The sequence below is a fragment of the Tupaia chinensis genome, unplaced genomic scaffold (genome assembly GCF_000334495.1).
Source record: "Tupaia chinensis unplaced genomic scaffold, TupChi_1.0 Scaffold000014_1, whole genome shotgun sequence".
Lineage (NCBI taxonomy): Eukaryota > Metazoa > Chordata > Mammalia > Scandentia > Tupaiidae > Tupaia > Tupaia belangeri.
In genome coordinates this window covers 7341367-7367278 of record NW_006159444.1, presented here as the reverse complement: position 1 = coordinate 7367278, position 25912 = coordinate 7341367, and the positions used below count along the sequence as shown (strand labels likewise).

Genomic DNA, 25912 nt, shown 5'->3' with positions numbered 1-25912 from the left:
CCACCAGGTCCCGGGCTCGAACCATGGTTAGCCATGTGGGAGTGTCCAGTGCCTTAACCACCACGCCACCTGCTGGTCCCAATGACCACCTTTTTTGTATTCAGCTTCTTTAAATAATAATAAAACACATAAAATGGTTACCTACTGGGGGGGAGGGGAGATAAGGATAGCAGCTAGTTTCTCAGTACTATTTCGAAATTACATAGTTTTTAAACTACAAATCAGAGTCACCCTGTGTCCTGATGGCCAGTGTGGCTGGAACTCACATGGCTAGCTGCATGGTTTGAGTCCTCGACCTGGCAACTTAAACACGCAGGTGTGTGCATGCAGGTCCAAAATCCCAAAAGGAAGGAGAAATGGAGAAGGGACTGCAGCATGACCATTCCCTTTTGCAGAGAGGGATGCTTTCTTGCTCTCTGCCTCTCTCTCTTTCTGGTAAGGGCACATGCCCTCTGTCAAAACAGTTTTTTTCAAAGCAATACTTAAACACTAAAAATAAGATGAAACAATTTTAACTGAGATATGAGTCTAGCTAATGACCAACTAATGAGAAATTATTCCAAGTAATCTAAAGCACAGTAATTTGACTTAATAGTGAGAGACATTGTAATAACAGTAAGTGCAGGGGGCCAGCAGGTGGCACGGTGGTTAAAGGTGCTGGATTCCCATAGGACTGACCACGATTTGAGGCCTGGATTTGAGGCGGCTTACTTTCTCACCTCCCCTTTCTCTCTCTCTCTGTCTACGTCTGGTCAAAATTTTTAAAAATAATAATAACAAAAGGAAATAAATAAATACACCATAAAAAAATACTAAGTAAAGAAAATGTCTGGACATACATTTATTTTCATAAAATGTTAACACCCTTATGAAGTATTATCATCTTCTGAGTTAAATTTAACTTGTCAAGGTCATGTCACTGACCAGCAGCACAGATATGCACACCTAGCTCTCCAGCCAGCAAATCCTGCATTGCCTACCAATTCTGTCTCTGCCTGACCTTTTCATCCCACCTTGTATTCCCTCCTCGGCCCACTGAAATAGTTCTCATCCACCAGGGCCCAGCTCAAACATCTTCTAGGTAATGAAACAAAGAAAAGGGCTGTGATGCAATTTACTTTTTATCTAAATGAGAACCAAAAACCCAGGTTGAAAATGATTTCATCTATCTATCTATCTATCTATCTATCTATCTATCTATCTATCTATCTATCTATCTATCTAGAGGTTTTTGCCATAGGGCGCATGCACTCGCCAGAGAAAGAGTGAGACAGAGAGACACAAAAAGAGGAAAAGTGAGAAATCACCCCCCAGGGAGGATGGCCATGTCGCAATCCCTTCTCCTCGATTATCCACCTGGGATTTGGGGCACATACACACACATGCCTGTCGTATTTTTCTAGCCACCGTTGCAGCTAGCTATGTGGGAGTCCAGCACCTTAACCACTACACCATCTGCTGGCCCCAGTTTCTTCTCTTTATAATCAGCTTTCTCTGGGGAATTTTTATTATCACTGTTTTAGAAAAGGTGCTGCTCAGAAGAAAGTTTGGTATGGCCAAGTTAATTATCAGTGCTGCTTCTATTCTGCGGATCCACCAAGGAAAGGTATACATGTTTTACAGCTGTAGAGTCTCTAGTGCTATGCAGATACTTGGTGACAAATGAAGGTGATAAGTGAGAAAAACTTTGTCATCACAACCACACTTGTTTTTCAGATTTTTGTCAAAGGGCACATGTGCTCACTGGAGCTGGAGAGAAACAGAGAGAAGGAAAATGAGAAATCACCACATGGGGGAATGGCCATGCTGCAATCCCTTTTCCTCATTCCACTCACGGGATTTTGGGCACTCATGTACACACACCAGCATGATTTTCAAGCCACTGGGTCCAAGACTTGAACCATCATTGGCCATGCGAGAGTCTAGTGCTTTTCCCACTACACCACCTACTGGATGTGAAGTGTAGCATATATTAAGCTACTTCAAAAATAATCTTTGGGGACCCAGCAGGTGGCATGATGGTTAAGGCACTGGACTCCAACATGGCCAAATGAAGTATAAATCACAGACCTGGCAGCTTGAGAAGGACGCCAGGGGAATGCGTGTACACCAAGAATCCTGAGAGGAGAGTGGAGGAGAAGAGACTGCAGGGTGGCTATACACCCATGGGTGATTTCTCACTTCTCTTCTCACTCTGTCTCTGGTAAACAATTTGCCCTATGGGAAAAAGGAAAAAAAAAAAACTTTTATAATAATTCAATGATATATATCTTTTTTTTTTTTTTTTTTTTTTTTTGCTCTAGGGTGCGTGCACTCACCAGACAGACAGAGAGAGACAGAGAGATAGAAAGCAAGAAATCACCCCCCAAGGGGGATGGCCACGCTGCAATCCCTTCTCCTCCATTCTCCTCTCGGGATCTTGGGCACGCACGCACACGCGCCTGGCGTGAGTTTAAGCCACTGGGTCTGGGACTCGAACCGTGGTAGACTACGTGGGAGTCTAGCGACATAGCCATTACGCTAACTGCTGGTCCCTCTTTTTATTTTTTTGTTTTCTTTTTGAGAGGTTTTTCCTACAAGGCGCATGTGCCCACCAGAGAGACAGAAAGCAAGAAATCACTCCCCAAGGAGGATGGCCAGGCCGCAATCCCTTCTCCTCCATTCTCCTCTCAGGATCCTGGGCCCGCATGCACATGTGCCTGGCGTGAGTTTAAGCCACTGGGTCCAGGACTCGAACTGCAGTCGACTACATGGGAGTTCAGAGACATAGCCATTATACTAACTGCTGGTCCCAATGATTCTTGAAATTAAAGTCTGTTACTCAGTGCACCATCTGTATTTCAGTGTTTCAGTGCTAGGAACCTACTCATTCCTGTGCAGACCATCTCTTACCCCCTAAATTACACCACCAAGATGAAAATTAGGGCTAACACATCTGTTCCCCACTTCAGTCTGAACGTCAGAAGTACCTGATTGGTGTTTCTGATCGGCATGCAGTCCTCGTCTTCCTTTTCTTCAGCACAGTGACGGGTTTTCTTCTTGTGCTTTTTACTCGTGTGTGAGTGACCTGACTTGGAGTCCTCTGCCGGATCATCCAGCACCAGATCGTATTTTGCGCTGCAGTGCTAGTTAAGGACGATGTGAGACGGCACTGGTAAGGGTAAAACGTAGGTGTCTAGTACACAATGGAGGCCAGAGGCTAAAGGTAAGAGGGAGGGAGTCAGAAAGCACGCCCAGCGGGGATGACGTGCAATCCTTTCTCTCCCTTCTCCTCTCGGGACGTGGGGCATGTATGCCTCCACACCTGGCATGTACTTCCAGCCTCTGGGTCCAGGACTCAAACTGCGAAGTCGGCCATGTGAGAGTCAGCTGCCTTAACAAACAAGCCACCTGGCTGGCCCTAAAGGTAACTTTTTAAAGCAGAAAAAAAAAAAAAAAAGCTTAGAGTTTATTTCTAAAACAAATCAAACACATTTTCTTTTATTACATAGTTAGGACAAAGGGAAAGAACCCTCATCTTAAACATATGGTTAATAACAAGTAGGCAAAGATATGTAACTAAAACTATACTCACAAGAGAAGATCCAAGTAGCATAAGAAGTAAAAAGAACTTTGTTAATAATAAAAAGTTTTGTTTTTTTTTTTTTTGGAGAGGTTTTTTTTTGCCATAGGGCGCGCGCGCTCGCCAGATCTCCTCTCAGGATCCTGGGCACGCATGCACACGCGCCCGGCATGAGTTTAAGCCACTGGGTCCAGGACTTGAACTGTGGTCGACTACATGGGAGTCTAGCGACATAGCCATTACGCTAACTGCTGGTCCCAATAATAAAAAGTTTTAAACGAATTCTTCTATTTATCTTTATTTATCCATTTATTTATTAATTTTAACTTGACCAGAGACAGAGAGAGAGAGAGGGAGGGAGAGAGAGAGAGAGAGCCACAAGGTCCAGGACTCAAACTGTAGTCGCCCACATGGGAGTCCGGTGCCCTTAACCACCATGCCACCTGCTGGGCCCAATAATGAAAAAATATAAACTTAGAAAATGAGGTACATACTTAACTAGACAAAATTAAAATATTATAAAGCCTAATATCAGAGAAGCTATATAAGAGATAGGTTTATATGATTCTTCTTCTGATTTCTCACTTTCCTTCTCTCTCTCTCTGGGGAATGCATATGCCCTATAGCAAAAACTAAATTAAGAAAAAAAGTTAATGTAATATAAAGGATGGTGACAATGGTAAATGCTATAAAAAAAATCTGACAAGTATTCATAAAAATCCAAAGTGAAAAAAGTTGAAGGTAAAAACTGCCTATGCCAAACAGTGATTATAACTTTATAAAATTTTATAAAAGATAAAGCCTTGAAAGGAACGAGAAAAAATAAAAAGTATCACTTGTATAGGTGACAGAACTATGAGTTAATCTTTCTGAAATTTTACATAGATGTGCTATAAAAACTTGACAATGTTTTAATTCACATAGAAATATGTTCCTTAGTATACTGTAAGGCCTTGGAATATGAGAAAATTAAAACAATTACAACCTGTGCAGAAAACATTCTCAGCTTCTAAAGTGGCTTTGGGGAAGGGTGACATGGGCTAGAACAGTGGTTTTCCAAAGAAAGCGTATGAGGAAGCCTGACGTGCAGAGCTCTTTCAGCTGCATGTGAGACTGGGGTAAACAGATGCACTTCCCTCAGAACTAGGGGATCAGGTCCGTTTTCGCAATGCCACAGCGATTATGTCTCACTTCTACCTAAGACCAATGAGGAAAACACTGTTCCAATGGCTTCCCTTGAGAGGGCTAAAGGTGGCCAGTCATGGGGCCAGCAGGTGGCACAGTGGTTAAGGCGCTAGACTCCCACATGGCCGACCCTGGTTTGAGTCCCAGACCCAGCAGCTAGAAACTCATGTCGGCTGCATGTACATGCATGCCCAAGATTCTGAGGGGAGAATGGAGACGGAATTGCAGCGTGGCCATCTCCACTGCGGAGTGATTTCTCACTTTCTCTCTCTGTTTCTATGTTTCCAGCAAGCACACTCACTATATAACAAAAATCTCTAAAAGAAAAAAAAAAAAAGATGGCCAGTCAGCCTGTAACAACCTACTATTGCTGGGTTATCTCCACCTCCTTTTGTCCTTTACACTCAGGCACACCGTTTACACAGCATCTTCTGGGACTTCTCTTTCAGATACAAACTCAACGGCCCTTGCCTCCTATTTTATGAAAGGGAGAAATGACAGGTATTCTTGACAGGGTCTTGCCATGTTGCAATCCTGTGCCCCAGCCTCTCAGTTGGCTAGGATTTAAGGCAGGCACCAACGTGCCAGAACTCCCTAGGTTGGTGTGGAAATAGAACCTGGGCTCTCACAAAGCCCCAGCCTTATAGAAACATGCCTTACTGCTTGTGTCACCATGACTGGGCCTGATTTCATCCTTTTTAAAATTATTATTTTAATTGCCAGAGAGCACTTGCCAGAGAGAGACAGAAAGATAAAGGGGAAACATATCCCCAATAGGGCATAAGTCACACCACAATCCCTTCTCCATTTTTCCGTCCTGTTGAGATTTTGGGCACGCACACATATGCACCTAGTGTTTAACAAGCTGCCAGGGATTTGAAGTGGGACCCAGCTCCCCAAACCCTGATTTAATCTTAATACGCGCTCTGCACATGCAGCTTCCTTTGTCCAAAATGCTTTAGAACACTGTTTTTCCAAGTGATGATCATAATCCCATCAGCGGGGTGCAAAGTCCATCTAGTGAGTCACAGTCAGAATTTTTTTAATAAGAAATTTTAAAAGGTGTATGGCAGGACCAGCAGTTGGTATAATGGTTATGTCGCTAGACTCCCATGCAGTTTGAGTCCTGAACCTGGTGGCTTAAACTCGTGCTGGGCGCGTATACGTGCGTGCCCAAGATCCTGAGAGGAGAATGGAGAAGAAGGGATTGTGGCATGGCCATTCCTCCTGGGGGGTTGTTTTCTCGCTTTCTGTCTCTCTGTGTCTCTCTGTCTTTCTGGCAAGCACACGTGCCCAATAGCAAAAACCTCTCCAAAAAAAAAAAAATGTCTTGGGCCAGCTGGGGGAGTAGTGGTTAGGGTGCTGGATCCTACTCAAACTCTACAGCTGGAGCCCCAGACCTGGCAGCTTTAAAAACACACAGGACGCGTGTGCGTGCGAGTGTGCCCAAAATCCCAAGAGGCGAACTGCAGGAGAAGGGATTGCTGCATGGCTATCCTCCTGGGGAGTGATTTCTCACTTTTCCTCTCTCACTCTCTCTCCAGCAAGCATTCATGCCCTACGGCAAAAATCCAAAATAATAGTAATAATTTCTAAAAGAAAATAGCATCCTGGCCTGGTCCCATGACCATAAGTGAGATGGTTAAGTGAGATGGATGTTAAGGATGATTCAAGACAACTTATCTACACATTAGACTATCCTCTGAATGCCTTTCCTTTGTGATAAGTAACAAAATAAAATATGTGAGCATGAGCATATCCTACATGTTATAAATAAATAGTCTAGGCGGCCAGCAGGTGGTATAGTGGTTAAGGTACTGGACTCCAATGTAGCCGACTGCGGTTCAAGTCCTGGACCCGGCGACTTGAAACTCACACCAGGTGTGTGTGCGTGTATGCCCAAAATCCTGAGAGGAGAATGGAAGAGAAAGGAGTGTAGTGTGGCCATACCCCAGAGGTTGATTCCTCACTTTCTGTCTCCCTGTCTCTGTCTCTCCAGCAAGCATACATGCCCTATAGCAAAAATCTCTCAAAAAATAGTCTATTCTTGATTATTTTACCTAAGATCTTCAATGCCTCACTGAAATGCACTTGTCAGTTACCAAGAATATAAAGACTATCCTATGGGTCAGATTCATGAATTTCCTCTTTCATGTTTAATAGTCTGTTAATCATTTGAGAATCATTAACAGTGGTTTCCATGAGGACATGTCTGTCTTCTACTATTATTGACTCCAAAAGAGAAGTTGCACTGCTTAATACTAGGCATTATTGGATTCTATTATTGACTTTAAAAGAGAAGCCACACTGTTTAATACTAGGCATATACAGTTGTTTAATTAAAATTAAATGAAATTAGGGTCAGCGTGTGGCATGGTAGTTAGGGCACTACATTCCCACATGGCCAACTTTGCAGTTCAAGTCTCAGTCCCAATAGCTTGAAAATCATGCTGGGCATATGTGCATGCCCCAAAAATTCTAAGAGAAAAACGAAGAAGAAGGGACTGTGGCATGGCCATCCCCCCGCTCCCCCTCTGTCTCTGGCAAACCCACACACCCTATGGTAAAAATCTTAAAAAAGAGAAAATTTAAATTAAAAATTCATCTCTCAGTCCATCTCTAATATTCAATATCGCATGTGGTTGGTAGCCATCCTGGAAAGTGGAGACATAGCTCATTTCTATCCAGAAAGTTCTATAGAACAGTACTAGAGATTTATTCTCAAACACATCTAGTTTCCTTCCTTAACTTTTAGTAATCCAGTCTCTTGAGTTTTAAAAGTTTTAATGTTCCACATTCTTTCTTTTCAACCTGAACTCCCTCTGTGGGGAAAGAGGTGCCTCTACTCTACACGCTACAATGCCACTTCCATGTATTTGTCCTACACCTTCTTGTAGGTGCGGGTTTTTTGGGTTTTTTTTTTTTGGAGAGATTTTCACTGAAGGGCGCGTGCGCTCGCCAGACAGACAGAGAGAGACATAGAGACAGAAAGCGAGAAATCACCCCCCAGGGGGGGATGGTCACGCCGCAATCCCTTCTCCCCCATTCTCCTCTCGGGATCTTGGGCACGCACGCACACACGCCCGGCGTGAGTTTTAAGCCACCGGGTCCCGGGACACGAACTGCGGTCGACTACGTGGGAGTCCAGCGACATAGCCATTACGCTAACTGCTGGTTCCCTAGGTGCGGTTTTGTGTGGGGAGCCTAAACCTAATTTCAAAGTTTAGGTAAATAAATTTCAAGTGTATTCTATCCATGCCTTTTATGATTTTGAGCTTTTGATCATATGCCCTTTAATGCTGGTGTTTTAAGCCAAATCTCTGCTTCTTGTATGCAGGCAAAAGCCTCTTCACATGCCAACTTTGTCAGAATCCTTCAGACTTTACTTAGCTCCGTCACCTCCCAATGCTTTATGCACTGCGGACAGTCAATACATTTTAAAACAGGAATATATATAAAGTCAATGTGATGGTCATCTTTCCCTCACAAACACTTGGAAAAGAAATGTCTACACAGCATGGGAAAAGACTCCCTTACACATCAACAGAAACTAGGAAACAAAGACATCATTTACTACAAAGAATCACAAAAGAAGTGACTTTTGCAATGTGTAGAGTGATAGATTTATAATGAGAAAAATCATGAACAAACTAAAATGATGTAATATGAACAGTATGCTTCATTGCTTTTTACATGTCTCAACCTAAACCCTGGAAAAACCTAAACTAAATAGTCAAGTGAATGTATTTTTCGTCTACAAGTAAAACTCAATTCTTGCACTTAAGAGGGGACCAATAAGTATTTGCTGCTAAAATGACAGTATGCCATCCAAAAAGAAACAACCTAATCTTGTAACAGAGAACTACGGCAACCTGTTACCTAAAGAACAAATTTAAGCAGAAGAGTATGGTTAGCTGGGGTCGGAAGGTGACGTGGCAGTGAAATACCACACTCTGTGAGGCTGGCCACGAGACAGCTCCAGAGTCACCTCCAGAGACCTCCCTGAGTATGCCTGGCACAGGGCACACATGTGCCCACGATCTGGAGCTGTTAAATCTAGGGTGGGTCATGCCGTCAAGACCCTGTTGGGGATGCTGTTTCTCTCCCTCTCTGTTTCTCCTGTTTCTCATGGAAGACATAAATAAACTTTAAAAAGAGGATGATTAGCACAGATAACAGATGGTTAGCTGAGCTATAACAACAACAATCTGATTATGAATCATTCAAAACATAATTATATATGGAAAATATAAATCTTAACTGAAGATCTTTTGAGAATACGTTAAGTGCAAAGTTACTTAACCTAAGAGTAGGAAGGTAAAAGAATTAAGTGAAAGATTTCTTTAACTTTCTCCATGAAATAGTGTGTTACAATGAAAAAGCAAAGTATATAAGACTTGAAAAGATAACAATAAACTTATTTCTTCACAAACAATCTGAATTCAGGAACTCTGCATTTTATAAACCTATGTGACTTCTTACAACGCAACATACAGCATTCTACACATAATGGAGGTTCAAAACGTATTGACTGATTTTGGGTTGACTGTTTATCCGCAAGTCTTGAAGATGCCGCCCAAAGGAAAAAGTGGTTCTGGAAAAGGGGGGTTAAGGGGGAGCAGCGTCTGGGAGTGATACTGCTGACAAGAAGTCACAGGGTCCCAAAGGTGGTGGCAATGCAGTAAAGGTCAGACACATTCTATGTGAAAAACACAGCAAAATTATGGAAGCCATGGAAAAGTTAGTCTGGAATGAGATTCAATGAAGTGGCCACACAATACAGTGAAGATAAAGCCAGGCAAGGGGGTGACTGGGGTTGGGTGACCAGAGGATCCATGGTGGGACCATTTCAAGAAGCAGCATTTGCCTCGCCAGTCAGTGGGATGGATAAGCCTGTGTTTACAGACCCACCAGTTAAGACAAAATTTGGATATCATATTATCATGGTTAAAGGGAGAAAATAAAATTATATGAAAGACTTAAAAAAAAATACATATTGACTGATTTTTGTTAAGGATACTCCTGTTTGGGCTTTACTTTATCTTTCAGAACCAAATTAGACGGTTTATTTTGTTCCTTTTCATACTCCTTGAAATCACTCTTGGTGTACTTTCCACCTGTTTATTAAGAAGAGAGGAAAAAACAAGCTTAGTAAGAATAATTACCTAATAAACCAAAAACAAAAATTATTTTATAAAAGGTGTAATATCTATCTTATAAAAGGCATATAACTGGGAGACAAAAAAAGGGTGAGAAGAAAACAAAAGCATAGCAATTCAATCTCCATTATTATTTTAACTGAAATCAGATATCCATTATTTTAAGTGTGGTGCCACCTACTGATGAACATGAATATTGCAAACATCAAACTTTCAAATAAATTAGGAATAAATACAGTACTGAAGTAGAGCCATAAATCCATGATAACATTAAATCCAGTGGAAAATTAATTATTTTGGACCTGAGATTAAAATCTAAAACATTTGGAACCAGCAGATGGAACCCTCCCCCCCCATGTAGTCAACTGTGATTCAAGCCTCAGACCCAGTGACAAAATAACACGCTGGCCACGTGTGTGTGCATGCCCAAGATCCCAAGAGGAGAATGGAAGGGCAGGGATTGTGGCGTGGCCACCCTCCCAGGGGTGATTTCTTGCTTTCTGTCTCTCTGGCAAGCACACACACCCAACAACAAAAATCTCTCTCTACAAAATAAGTAAGTAAATAGAAATAGAAAGTTATCTGTTGATAATGTATATGGTGGTATCTTTGACTGTACTAAAATACAATGTATTCATGCTGGGAAAAATAGTTTTGTATGTTGTAAAGATGTACAATAATTACATGAAGAAATAAATAGATAAATAAAGATTTAAAAAATAATAAAGAAAGAAACAAGTAACAGTGGTTACTCCTGGGAAGAAGAAGTGAGAAGATGAGGAACAGGAATGAAAGGGATTATAGACCTTTTTGATTTTGTACCATATGATAACTAAAACAAATAAACTTTAAAAAAATTTTTAAAGGCTTTTGTACATAAAAGAATAAAACCACCACATGAAGTCATAATAGTTACTTTGGAAACATATGTCTGCAGTGGGTTTAATTTTTTCTTTTTTTTTGAGAGGTTTTTGCTGTAGAGTGCGCGCACTCACCAGAAAGACAGAGAGAGAGAGAGAAAGTGAGAAATCACCCCGCAGGGGGGATGGCCACACTGCTATCCCTTCTCCTCCATTCTCCTCTCAGGATTCTGGGCATGCACGCACACATGCCTGGCGTGAGTTTAAGCCAATGGGTCCGGGACTCGAACTGCAGTCGGCTACATGGGAGTTCAGCGACATAGCCATTACGCTAACTGCTGGTCCCCGGTAGGTTTAATTTTAAGTAATTTATAATAGTAAACAAAAACTGTGGTCTTTTATATCAGCTTAAAATATACAGACAGGACCAGCAGATGGCATAATGGTTACATCACTAGACTCCCACATAGTCAACTGCCTTTTGAGTCTCAGACCTGAAAGATTAAACCTCATGCTGGGTACACGTGTGTGTATGTCCAAAATCCTGAGAGGAGAATGGTGGAGAAGGGACTGCAATATGGCCATCTCCCCTGCAGGGGGGTGATTCCTTGCTTTCTTTTTCAACAGTGAATGCACACGCCCTATAGCAAAAATCTCTCTTCAAAACACACATAAACACACGCACTCACAATCTATACATGCTTCTATCTTAAATTCTAGATAGCAACTTTGTAAAATTATAAATAGCAGAAAATACATCAGTTAACATTTCTCTTAATTGCACTAAATCAAAGGTTGTACAATGGGTCTTTGAAAAGTTTACAAAAAAATGGAATTAAAGTACAAGTTTATTTGGGTATAAAATATTTTTAAATCCATGCTTAGCTTCCTTATAACATGCATTTTCCATTAACTTTTAAAAACATTCCTCACATATACAATCATATAAGGCAGAAAAGAAACAAAGATAAACCAAAATACCTTTTCCTTTCCATTTAACCTTTGCAACAGACTGACTAAAATCCACGTGTATTCTTCTGTCATCTATAAGTACATTGTCCATTTTGAAGAATGCTTTCTCACAATCTTCTTCCTGATAGTAATCATAAACACCCAGTATAAACCTTTACAGAAAAGATTTCTGTATCTAAAACAAATACCGAAAATACAGAGTTTATTGTAACTAAAATGAACATTTGAATACTTATACACCAGACTGATGCTAAATGCATTGCATCTATGACCTCAACTGACTCTAGTAACAACCCTACGATGTACTATCTATTCATCTCCACTTCCTCAATGAGAAAGCAGAAATTTAGGAAAGTACAGGAGTTGTCTGAGGTCACACACACAGCAAGGGTCAGAGGCAGAAACCTAAATACAAACACTCCCTGACTGCAGCAGACGTATCTGTAATTACTGATCATGTTATTCAAGGCCACAATCCTTTCACTCAAAACCCAAAAATATCCTAAAAAGTGAAAGTTTCCATAAATTTGGTGTTAAGCCTATGGTCTAAGTGGTTAAGGCAGACAGATCCCACAAGGCATTGGTACAGTTTGAATCCCAGCCCCAGAGGTAGCTTGAAACACATGTCTGGTGCATAGGTGTGCGTGCCCAACATCCTGATAGGATGGAGAGAGAGAGAAGGCATTTTGACATAACCGTGCCCACTAGGCGGGGCTTGCTCTCTGTTTATGGTGAGTACACAGTGTCCTTTGGTAAATTAAAAAAAAAAAAGATGGAATCAGGCTATCTGAAGCATAGAGAAGTTGCTCAATATGCAAAAAATACAGACCTGGTGAAAAACACAAAGAGGGAGGGAACCAGCAGTTAGCATAATGGCTATGTTGCTGGACTCCCACGTAGTCGACTGTGGTTCGCGTCCTGGACCCGGTGGCTTAAAACTCACACCGGGCGTGTGTGTGCATGCCCAAGATCCCGAGAGGAGAATGGAGGAGAAGGGATTGCGGCGTGACCATCCCCCCGGGGATTGATTTTTCACTTTCTGTCTCTATGTCTTTCTCTGTCTGTCTGGTGAGCGCACGCGCCCTGTAGCAAAAACCTCTCAAAACACACACACACACACACACACACACCACACACACACACACAAAGAGGGTACCACAGTTATGAGAATTACGAAGCCAAATAATGTAGCTTATTCTGATTTTCAAGAAAGGAGCAAGGCTACAAAAGAGCCACCTCAAAAAACGAAATGTTTGGAGCCAGTAGGTGGCATGGTAGTTAAGGTGGCTAGATTCTCACATGGCCCACCACAATTCAAGCCCCAGACCCATTCCAGGCACATGTACATGTGTGCCCAAAATCCCAAGAGGAGAATGAAGGAGAAGGGACTGCTGCGTGGCTATGTACACTGGGAAGGGAGGTGATTTCTTGCTTTCCCTCTGTCTTTCTCCTCTCCAGCAAGCATATGCACCCTATGGCAAAAACCTTAAAAAACAAAACAAAACAAAAAACTGAAATGTTTAATCAAAATAAAGAACTCATAGATTCCCTGGAAGCCACAGTGGTGCAGCAGTAATGCAATGTTCTGCGATGCTGGACGTTGGAAGGTCCTGGGTTCACATCCTGAGGTCTCCAGTATATGCAGGTACACACGTGTGTGTACCCAAGATCTAGGCTGGTGTGGCTGGGGAGAATCAGTGTGAAGACCCTGTTGGAAATGCTGGTCCCTGTCTCTTTTTTTCTCTCTCAGAAGAAATAAACAGATTTAAAAAAATAAATTCTATAATCACCCCATGCTATAAAGCTGGTCTGAACTACAGATTCACAGAAAAGGTAGAGTTGCAGGCCAGCCAGTGGTGTGGTGGTTATGGCAGCTGGATCCCACAGGGTCGAGTTGTTTGGTTTCCAGACTTGGTGGCTTGACAAACATGCCAGGCGCATTGTATACATGCCCAAAATCCCCAAAGGAAAATATGGAGAAGAGATCGCTGCATGACTATTCTTCATATATGGTGCTGTCTCACTTCCCTCTCTCTCTCTCTCTCTCTCCTCTTCAGTCTTTCTCCGGCCAGTGCATGTACCCTCTTACAAATTAAAAAAAGAAAAAAAGAAAAAGGTATAGTTGAAAAAGACTGAAAAGTGCAGGCAATCTTTAGTCTATATGCCACGAATGAGATGAAATGTTATTCATGAGCAAATAAACAATATACCCTTATAATGTGAATGATGAAATGACAGCGTCAGGTCTATGAGAAATGCTCATGGCAAATCAAAGGTAAAGCTCTCCTTTTGCTGGCAGCAATGTACTTTACCAGTATCATTCTTGGTACATCTGACACAGTGTCTAAGTATAATTTGTTACGTGTCTGTTTTCCTCAACACTCAGCTATTAATTGTGCATCCCTAAGACCTATCCCAGTGTCTGAAACATAGGTGTTCAATAAATGCTTCAAGGTAACTGTAATTAAGAATGGGCTACGTCAGGCCAAAATTGTATAAAGAAATCACAAAGCATAGCATAGCACAGCAGCTAATTCAACAGGATCAGAGTCAGACATGTCCAAGTTCAATTCCTACCTATGCCATTCAGAAGGTGCAAGACTGTGAACAACCACATCATCACTTTGTATCTCAGTTTGCCTATCTGGAAAATGATAGTAGTTTCTGTCTCAAAGAGTTATGAGGTTTGGGAACCAGCAGTTAGCGTAATGCCTATGTCGCTGGACTCCCATGTAGTCGACCGCGGTTTGTGTCCCGGACCCAGTGGCTTAAAACTCATGCCGGGCCCGTGTGCGTGCGTGCCCAAGATCCTGAGAGGAGAATGGAGGAGAAGAGATTGCGGCGCGACCATCCCCCATGGGGGTCGATTTCTCGCTTTCTCTCTCTATGTTTCTCTCTGTCTGGCGAGTGCACGTGCCCTATAGCGAAAACATCTCCAAAAAAAAAAGAGTTATGAGGTTTAAATGCAGAAAAAGTAACATAATGCTTAGTTTAAAGGATGTGAGCAACATAAACTGTCATCATTATCAGAGATCTAGAAATGACCATCTAACCCAGTACCCAAGTTTTCCTTATAAGAAAGGTAAGGCCTGGGAAGAAGGGTTAGATAAGTATCTAAATATCCTACAACAGCTGGCCAGAGACAGAGCTTAGATTAACACCTACATCTTAACATCCAGTCCAGATCTCTTCTCATTACTCAATTATATCTTCATCTAAGTAATGCTGAAAAATCTGTGAAGGACTTCAGCTAAACAAGTACAGCTATATATATTAACACCAACAAAGTTAATTTTGTTGGATGCCCAAAGAAAAGGTGATCACAAAAATTAGAAAAAGTTCTTTAATTTTTCACATTTTAATACCACACATACAAAAATAAGTACCATACTTAATAATATACATATTTATGACATACCTTCTCAAATTCAATAAAAGCATAACAGAGGGATTCTCCTGTCTTCCAATCTCGAATAACTTCACAACTGAAAGAAAGTTTTGAAAAGTGACTTAAGAAAAAAAAAAAAAAGAAGAAGTGGGCCAGCAGGTAGCATAGAGATAAAGGCGCTGGATCCTACATGGCCAACTGCACAATTCGAATCCTGGACTCAGGTTTGAAAAATCACACAAGGGCATGTGCATGCACCCAAAACTCAAGAAGGGACTGTGGCATGGCCATCTTTTTTGGGAGGAGCGGGGTGATAGCTACCTTTCTCTCTCTTGAACATATATACACACTACAGCAAAACTTAAAAAAAAAAAATCATAGTCCAGTCACTAAATTACCTAAACTCTACTCTAAATGTCCTGTGTAGGCCTGTAGTCCTAAATTTCCTAAGAACTGAGGAATAACAAAAATATTTAGATTTCCTTTGACAAATATAAACTACTACTAAAATTTTACACCATAATACATTTCTAGTCTATTTATAGATGAACTATGGAAATACTGGGGCCAGCTGGTGGCATGGAGGTTAAGGAGCTAGACTTCCACCTGGCCAACCACAGTTTGAGTCCTAGACCTGGCAGCTTGCTTTCTCACTTCCCCTTCTCTGTCTCTCTCTGGTGAGTGCATGTGCTATATTAAATTAAAAATAACAATATTGGGTTGTCTTAAGTCGTGACACATTTCTGCATAGAAAAGTATGTCATGACTTTTCCAATAGTCCAGTAATAAATAAAATTAAATAATTCTTTTTTAAAAATTGTGGAATATTGGGAACCAGCAGTTAGCATAATGGCTATGTCGCTGGACTCCCACATAGTTGACCGCGGTTCATGTCCCGGACCCGGTGGCTTAAAACTCACGCCAGGCGTGTGTGCATGCGTGCCCAAGATCCCAAGAGGAGAATGGAGGAGAAGGGATTGCGGCGTGACCATCCCCTCTAGGGGGTGATTTCTTGCTTTCTGCCTCTATGTCTCTTCTTGTCTGTCTGACGAGCACACGCACCCTATAGCAAAAACCTCTCAAAAAAAAAAATTATATACAATTCACTCATTCCATATGGAACAAACACATTGAATGCCTGTTATGAGCATACGTCTCTGGCTAGGCAATGCAGTTATCATCAACGTGCTATCCAAATGCTAGGTTCCTTTTGACAACTGTTCAGGTGGAAAACTAGCATTTATGTATGGGGAAGAAAAAAAGTTGTTTTACAAAAGAAAAAAAGAATCTGGTTATTCATGAAGAAGTAAACAAAATGAAAAGCACTTATTGCTGACTGAATTATAAATGTAATTTTAAGAGTTGCTCCTAGCAAGTTAATAATGTATAAAATATGCAACTCTTAGTTAAAGGTCTTATTAGAGCCTTAACTATATAGGTAGTAAATATTATCATACCTATTATGTGGGGTTCAAATTGAGTGGAGTAAAGTATTTAAGTTAAAACTGTACAATCATTAGCAGGTTACCTAATATCTCAGGGCTTATGAAATGTAGTTAAGAAAATAAAAGATGGAAAATTAGGGTACACAGCTGACCACCAAATGTGAAGTCAATCTACTATTTAACCTTGAAAACAAACCCAATTTTGCACATTACCCCTAACAAACACTAATACGTACAAAGTAGACTCATGATTCGTTGCATTTTGTGGGGGAAGAAAAGCTTGGTATTAACATTGGCAGTATTCTTGTAAGAATACTATGCACATGTTTCATATTTTGCTGACTAATAATTGTCAATGTTTAAGAAGAATGTTAGGAAAGTACAATAGAGTTTTATGCAGTGATCTATATTTTTGGCCCATCAAGAATTCTCAGTCGTTACATTTACGTTACTTTATGCTGCTGGCTTTTGTGTCTTTAAGGATTATAATAGTGACCAAAATATCTGTGCAGTTAATCTCTTCTTTTTTTTTTTTTTTGTTATTGTTGAAGCCTGATTACAAAGAAAAAAAGATCAAATCATACCTCGTGAACTTGCTATCTGCTGTTTCTAGTTAAAATAAAATATTATTTTCCTGTGTGGTAAAAAAAAAAAATTGTGGAATATCTAATATTGCAGAATACTATATGCACATTCATATATAGGCAATTGCTTGTACGTTTATGCTTTCAAATTTTTTTTTAGTGGTTTTTGTTATAGGGCACATGCGCTCACCAGACAGACAGAGAGACAGAAAGACAGAAAGCAAGAAATCACCCCCTGGGGGGATGGTCACGCCGCAATCCCTTCTCCTCCATTCTCCTCTCAGGGTCTTGGGCATGTACACACACGCGTCCAGCGTGAGTTTAAACCACCGGGTCCAGGACACGAACTGCAGTCGACTATGTGGGAGTCCAGCGACATAGCCATTACGCTAACTGCTGGTCCCTATGCTTTCAAATTTTTAAAACTTCACTATAAACTGAGCTAAAATTTACCATGTTAAGTATAGCCATTATACACAACCAATCTCCCACAAGAACCATGGGAAAGAGCCAATAACCTACATGGAATGCACCTGCCCTGTCCCTTTCCCCATGCAGCACAAGCCTCACTTTAAAACATGAAAGGAGGGCTGGCCCTGTGGCCTGATGGTTGAAGAAGCCAGGTCACACATGACTGACCACATGGTTTGAGTCTCAGCCAGCAGCTTGAAAAACAAACTAGGTGCATGTGCACGCATGTCCAAAATTCCAACAGGATGGAGAAGTAACAGAGGAGGGATTGCAGCATGACCATTCCCCACTGGGAGGTTTGCTTTCTCCCTTTTTTGTCTCTTTCTCTGGTGAGTGCATGCAACCTCGGGAAAATTTTTGAAAAAAAGAAAAATCTTGAATGTAATGCTTTTCAATCAACTACAAAAAGTTTCCTTTCTTACATAAATACTAGCTTCAGGGACCAGCAGTTAGCGTAATGGCTATGTCATTGGACTCCCGTGTAGTCGACCGCGGTTTGAGTCCCGGACCTGGTGGCTTAAACTCACGCCAGGCGCATGTGCATGCGTGCCCAAGGTCCCAAGAGGAGAATGGAGGAGAAGGTATTGTGGTGTGGCTATACCCCCTGGGGGGGGGTTTCCCACTTTCTGTCTATCTCTCTCTGTCTGTCTGGAGATTCCCTAACGAAAAAAAAACCCCAAAAAAAAAAAGAGAAAAAAAAAAAAAAAAAAACTAGCTTCACAAACTTTTGCATTAATAATATATGGAAAGTCCAGTAGGTGGCCTGGTAGTTGAGGAGCTGGACTTCCATATGGCCGAATGCAGTGTGAGTCCCAGACCTGGCGGGCTGCTTTCTCACTTTTTCCTTGTTCTCTCTCTGGACAAATTAAAAAATAATAAGAAAAAATAAAATCATGCTTAAAAAATAGTAATACATGGAATAGCAGAGACCAGGCAGTTGGTGCAGCAGTAACACGACCTGATGCACATGGAAAGGTCCTGGGTATACCTTCTGGGACCTTCCTTCCTGATCAGGCTGGGAAGGCACAAGTATGCCCCCAATCTGGACTAGCTAAGGCTGGGGATGGATCACAGCATGAAATACTGTTAGAGGGTGCCTGTCTCTCTCAGGGAAGAAGTAATGATCTTAAAAAAAAAATAATGCATGACCTGGCTTGATCATCTGGTGGTTAAGTCAGCTGAATCTCACATGTTTGACCCCATAGTTCAAGTCCTGAACCCCATGACTTGAGAAACACACCAGGTATATCCAAGTGTACATGCCCCAAACCCCAACAGGACAGAGAAATGGATAAGAAGGGGTTGCAGCATGACCATTCCTCATGAGTGATGCTTTCTCCCTCTCTGTTGCTCTCTGGCAAAATTTTTAAAAAAGTAATAATGATGGGAGGAATGAATAAAATTATTAATAAATAGGAGGAATATATTCCAGTGTTCTGTAGCACAGTAAAGAAACTACAGTTAACAGTTATTTATGCATATTCCAACATAGCTACAGAGAATTATAAAGGCTCCTAATTCAAATAATGACAAATATTTGAGTTGATGGATATGCAACTTACACTGATTTGATCATAACACTTTGTATTCACACTGAAAAAATATACTTGCCTTATAAACACATACAGTAACTATGACAATTAAAAAATAATTTAGAGGGACCAGTAGGTGGTATGGTGGTTGGGCACTGGACTCCCACTAGACCAACTGAAGTTCGAGTCCCAGACCTAGGGATTTGCTTTCTCACTTTCCCTTTCTCTCTCTCTGGTCAAATTAAAATAATGATGATGATAATGATAATAATGATGACAAATGAAATTAATAAGTAATTCTTTAAAAATTATAATTTTGGGGACCTGCAGATGGTGCAATGGTTATGTCACTGAACTCCCACATAATTGACAGTGGTTCAAGTCCTGGACCCGGTGACTTAAAACTCACGCCAGGCATGTGTACATGCTTGCCCAAGATCCTGAGAGGAGAATGGAGGAGAAGGGATTGCAGCGTGGCCATCCTCCCTGGGGGGGTGGTTTCTCACTTTCTGTTTCCTTGTCTCTCTCTGTCTCTCCAGTGAGTGTGCATACCTTATAGCAAAAAAAACTTTCTAAAAATGAAAATGATAGTAATAATAATTTTGAGCCTGCTTTGTGGTAAAGCAGTAATAGTAATAAACCATTCTGCTCAAGAGAAGCCAGACCCCATAGAGTAACCATGGTTCAAAGCCCTGGCCTGGTCAGCCTAAAACACCCGGGGCCTGCAAATGAATGCCCATGATGCAGTGGGCTGGGGGACTGGCAAACAAGGACCACAGCATGCACACGCTGTGAAAGGTGCTCCTCCTCCCTCCTCTCACTGTCACATGTGTGTGCACACACCCTCCCACAAATAAAGAGAAAATAACAATATTAACCATTTTCAGGGGTCAGTAGATGGTGCAGCAATAGAACGCAAAGACCTATGAGGCAGTCTCGCATGGGACTGTTCCTGGTTCCAGTCTTGAGACCTCTCTAAGCACAATGGGTTTGCGCTGTCCAGTCTGGAACTGGCTGCAGGCTGAGAGTGGACTGAAGCTGAAGGAGGTGCTGTTTTTCTCTCAGTCTCCCACATAAAAGAAATATACAAATAATTTTTAGGGGCTCAGATGGTGACACAGCACTAAAATAGTATGTTCTGAGAGGGTGACCACTATAGGAAGGTTCTATGTTCATGTCCAGAGATCTCCCTGAACATGCCAGGCAAACATGTATCCTAGGCTAACTGAAGCCAGGAGTTGATCACAATGTCAAACCCCTATTGGGGGTGTTGTTTCTCTATCTGTATCTTACACTCTCACTCATGGAAATAATAAATGAGTAGACTTTAAAAAAAAAAGTCAGAAAAATTTTTAAAACTTAAAAAAAAAACACAGGAAATTTATTAAAATAAAAATTTTGGAAAACAAAGATTTAAATTACTTTTGACACAGATTGCTGTTAATTCTAGACATTAACTGAGATAAATATTTTAACTATAAAGGTTGTTGTGAATATTACAGAACTAGACTTAATTGTTAAATAAATTGTTCCATTTATTTCCAGTTTTAGAGTGAAAAATGTTCATGCTGAGTGCAAAAATCATTCAATTATTTATCTTTTTAATTTTTTTATTTTGCCAGAGTTCATGCACTCGCCAGGGAGACAGAGAGACAAAGAGACAGAGAGAGAGAGAGAAAAATCACCCTCCCATAGGGCATAGTTGCACTTAAATTCTCCTCCATCTCTTCCTTCCTTCATGATTTTTGGTTGTGTGCGTGCACACATACACACGTGTGTGAATATGCAGGGAAACACACACACACACACACACACTCCTAGCATGTTTCTCAAGTCCCCAGGTCCAGGACTTAAACTGCAAAGTCAGCCATGAGGGATCTGCACCCTAACCATGCCCCAATTATTTTTCTACCTGTATGTATGTATGGGTGTATATACACCAAAAACCAAAGGCAATCATTAGTCTATATGCTACAAATAAAATTTTATTTGTACACAAATAAATAATACATATGTAGAGTCAATGAAGTCATGACAGTGTCAGGTCATAACAAGCTTCACAGCAAACCAAAGGTAAAAATTTCCTTTCTGCTGCATCATGTGTCCGGTAAACATCATTTCTGGTAAAACTGACATAAATTCTAGGTAACACTTACATATTGGTCTTCCCCAACACTCCATTATTCATCTTGTATCCATAGGACTTACTATAGGGACTAAAACAGAACTTATAAAAGTTCACTGGTACCAGGGCCAGTAGGTGGTGTGCCGATTAAAGCCTGGACTCTTACATAACTGACCATGATTTGAGTCCCAGACTCAGCAGCTTGAAAATCATGCTAGGCATATGTGCAAGCACTCAGAATCTTAAGAGACGAGAGGAGAAGGGACTACACATGGCCATTCCCTCTAGGAGATGATTTCTCACTTTCCCTCTCTCTGTCTCTCTAGTGAGTGTACATGCCCTATGGCAAGTTAACCTGTATAAAATTCACCAATAGGGAACCAGCAGTTAGCATAATGGCTATGTCGCTGGACTCCCACGGAGTTGACCACGGTTTGCGTCCCAGACCTGGTGGCTTAAAACTCACGCTGGGCACGTGTGTGTGCGTGCCCAAGATCTCGAGAGGAATGGAGGAGAAGGGATTGCGGTGTGACCATCCCCCCGGGGGGTGATTTCTTGCTTTCTGTCTCTATGTCTCACCAAAAATACATAATTTGATTTGACCTGAGTAATATGCACTGTATTCATGCTGGGAAAACCATTTGTATGTTGTAAAGATACACAATAAGAGGCCAGTAGGTTGCATAGTGGTTAAAGGTGCTGGATTCCCATAGGGCTGGTTCAAGTCTCAGACCTGGCAGCTTGCTTTCCCGTTCTCTCTCTGCTCAAATTAAAGAAATAGTAATAACAAATGGAATTAAATAAATAATTGTTTAAATACATACATATATATATACATATATATATATATATATATATATATATACACACACGCACACACACACACACACACACACACACACACACACACACACAATGATTAAATGGAATTTAAAAAGATGAAAAAAAAAGTATCATGGACCAGCTGGTGGCATGGTGGTTAAGGCACTGGACTCCCACATGGCCAATTGCAGTTCAAGCCCCAGACCTAGTGGTTTACATTCTCACTTTCCCTCTCACTCTATGGTCAAATTAAATATTAATAAATAATTCTGTTTTTAAAAAAATAATTAGAAAACCACCAGCTATTATCTAGTTTTTCTGAATTTCTCTTTCACGATTACGAGGGATTACCTTCTTATTGGCCCAAATCTTGAGAATATTATTTCCAGATCCTCATCTGTGGTCACTGGATTCAATTTACACACAAACAACACATTTTCTGGTGGTTTAATATCAGCATCAGGTAGGTCTCCCACCTAGATTATAAATAAATGAGAACGTAAATCAATTCCTTTATTTAGTTTCTATTCTAAATGGCCTATCCAAGCCAACGAGGTAGATTTCTCTAACATATCTAAATTTATATTATAAATGGCAGGCTCAGGAAAATAAATCTAGGTAAGATTCAAAAATATGAAACCATATTCTTCCTGGTATTTACAATATTAATTGCGTATTAGAGGCTAATATTTACCAGACTTGTAGTTTGTGTGAACACTGCACTTGACACTACAAATACATTACTGCTAACTCTTAAAACAATTGTGCAATTTTCACTTTAAAGATAAGTAAAATTAAAAAAAAAAAAAAGAAACAAGCAATTTGCCCAATTACACATAACAGTAACAGCTGGAACTTAATCCCATATCTATCTGACTTCAAGCTTTCAATTTTATACCCACTTTTCCTTTTTAAAGTACTTGACATTTTTTTAAAAAAGAAGAATTTATGGGTGGCCAGCAGGTGGCATAGTGGTTAAGGCACTGGACTCCCATGTGGCCATCCGCAGTCTGAGTCCCAGATCTGGCAAACTGCTTTCTCATTTTCCCTCTCTTTCTTTCTGGTGCATGTGCCCTATAGAAAAACTTTAAAATAGTAATAACAATAATAATCAATTAAATTTTTTAAAAAATCCTTAAAAAACATTTTGTGAATTATACCTAAATTATCAAGGATGAAAAAAATATGGTAGATGGAGTACATAGAAACTCTGTACTTTCTGCTCAATTTTTCTATAAACCTAAAATTGTTCTTAAAAAAAAAAGTCAGTTTATTAATAGCAACAGAACAGGGGCCAACAGGTGGTGTAGTGATTAAGATGTTGGACTCTCACATGGCCGAACACAGTCCTAGCCTTGGCGGTTTGCTTTCTCAGTCCCCCAAGTGACTCATCTCTCTTTCTGTCTCTCTGGTAAGTGCCCTGCCCTGTAGGAAATTTAAAAATAATAATAAATTCTAGGGACCAGCAGTTAGTGTAATGGCTATGTCGCTGGACTCCCACATAGTCAACCACAGTTCAAGTCCTGGACCCGGTGGCTTAAACTCACGCTGGGCGCGTGTGTGTGCATGCTCAAGATCCTGAGAGGAGAATGGAGGAGAAGGGATTGTGGCGTGGCCATCCCCCCTGGGGGGTGATTTCTCGCTTTCTGTCTTGTCCCCCCTTTCGTGGGGGGCGCAATAGCCAAAAAAAAAAAAAAAAAAAAAAAAAAAAAAAAAAAACCTCTCCCAAAATAATAAAATTCTAAAAAATAATTATTTAATTGTATTTATTTTTTAAATTTTTAATAAAAAATGAATTATTTTATTATTTAACTATCTATCTATCTATCTATCTATCTTATCTATTTATTTGTTTAATCAGAGAGAGAGAGAGAAAGAAAAGGAAAGTGAGAAAACAAGTCATCAGGTCCAGCACTTGAACCTTAGTTGGCCATGTGAGAGTTCAGTGTCCTTAACCACCATGCTACCTACCAGCCCCAAATAAATAATTCTCTAAATAAATAAATAAGATGCTAGACTCCCATATGGCCAACCACAGTTTGAGTCTCAGACCCCACAGCATGAGAATCAGGCTGGGTGTGTGTGTGTGTGTGTGTGTGTGTGTGTGTGTGTGTGTGTATGTGTGTGAAAATCCTGAGAGGAGACAAGGAGAAGAGAGTGTAGCGTGGCCATCTCCTCTGGGGAAGTGACTTCTCATTCTCCCTCTCTCTCTTTGTGTCTCTATCCTCGAGTGTATAACCCTCCTCACCCCAAAAAATCAATCAACAACAAAAAGGAATCAATGATTCCATAGTGATCGTGAATAGCTGGATAAGCAGAGAAAAAGGGAAGGCTCATCCTTCCAGTAAAATGTGGAAAGACCACTGTGGAAGGAGCTGGGACACAACCACTTCACACCCATTGCAGTCAAGATGACTAACAAATCTGGAAGGAATGTTTGACCAAGACAAGATATTTGAAAAGTCTCAAATGTCTTGCCACAGATTGTTTACTGATTGGAAAAGGAAAAAACAGTAACTATGCAGTGAGGGCACCAGGTAGTGGATTACCTTGGCCAAGTCATCAAAATTATCCTCTTCCACTAATGGAGGTACAGAAGTTGTACACCTCCAGATGACATATCTGAGGATACATCATTTAGTTACTGTCTAGGCTGTGGGTGCATATCTGAATCTACTCACGGGCAACAGTATGTAAACCTAAATTAGAGAATATTTTATGAAATAAATGACCTGCCAAGTGTCCAACAATCAATGAATGTATTAAAAAAACATGGCAAGTATGCACAATGGAAACTATTCAGCCATAAACAAAAATGGTATCTTGTCATTTGAAACAAAAGTGGAAGAATTTGAAAGATACAAAAGATACAATGGGGGACTGCCAGGTGGTGTGGTGGTTAAAGGCAGTGGGCTCCCACATGGCTGACCACAGTTTGAATCCTGGGCCTGGCAGCTTGCTTTCTCACTTTTCCTTTCTCTCTCTCTCTCTCTCCGGTCAAATTAAAAAATAATAAGAAAAAACTAAATTAAATAAATAAATAATTCCTTTAAAAAAAAAAAAGATACAATTGCAAGTGAAATAAGTCAGGCTATAAAAGGCAAGTACTATATGTCCCTGCTTAACACATACTAACTGTCTGCACTCTGGTAGAAACTGCACTCTGGTAGAAGGACTTATGATACAGAAGTAGAGAAAGTAACAGTAGATCCCAGAAGCTGTGTGGGGGTCGGGGTGGGGGGTTGGAAGAAAATGATTAACAGATACAAGACTGCACATAAATAAGTGGATAGCTTATGGAACGGTGCACCACAGCAGAATAAAAAATGTTGTTCACAATTCAACATATACTTCCAAATTAAACATACACGCATACACAAATACAACTAGTAAAGCTAATACTGAATGGGAACAGATGTGTAATGTACAACACTGAATAAGGTGAATATCTCTCTATCCTTGATTTGATTATTACATACTATATACACAATTTAAACACAACTACACTATACCCCACAAAGATACGTAATTCTATGTAATCAGAAATCGCAATTTAAAAAATAATAACCTGTATTCTTCAAAATATTAATGTCATGAAAAATAAAGACAAGTTAAGAAATTCTCCCTTGGGGGAACCAGCAGTTAGCATAATGGCTATGTCACTGGACTCCCACATAGTCAACCGCGGTTCACGTCCCAGACCCGGTGACTTAAAACCACGCCGGGCACGTGTGCGTGCGTGCCCAAGATCCCGAGAGGAGAATGGAGGAGAAGGGATTGCGGCGTGACCATCCCCCCCGGGGGGGG

The 25912-nt window shown here is 40.7% G+C and overlaps 1 protein-coding gene across 3 annotated transcripts in view; it reads right to left on the bottom strand.

Annotated features, from left to right (window-relative positions):
• The window catches only part of PPIL4 (peptidylprolyl isomerase like 4), a 54013-nt gene that overhangs the window by 6931 nt on the left and 21170 nt on the right, over positions 1 to 25912 (bottom strand). For 2 of the 3 annotated variants that reach the window (XM_006140030.3, XM_006140031.3), the window contains exons 8-12: positions 22457 to 22581; positions 15157 to 15223; positions 11748 to 11859; positions 9768 to 9864; positions 2970 to 3117 (exon numbers count right to left, since the gene is read on the bottom strand). In XM_006140030.3, the coding sequence (XP_006140092.1) occupies positions 2970 to 3117; positions 9768 to 9864; positions 11748 to 11859; positions 15157 to 15223; positions 22457 to 22581 (549 nt within the window). Of the gene's footprint in view, positions 1 to 2969; positions 3118 to 9125; positions 9342 to 9767; positions 9865 to 11747; positions 11860 to 15156; positions 15224 to 22456; positions 22582 to 25912 lie in introns of those variants that run through there. The other variant, XM_027769944.1, reaches the window with a different exon arrangement.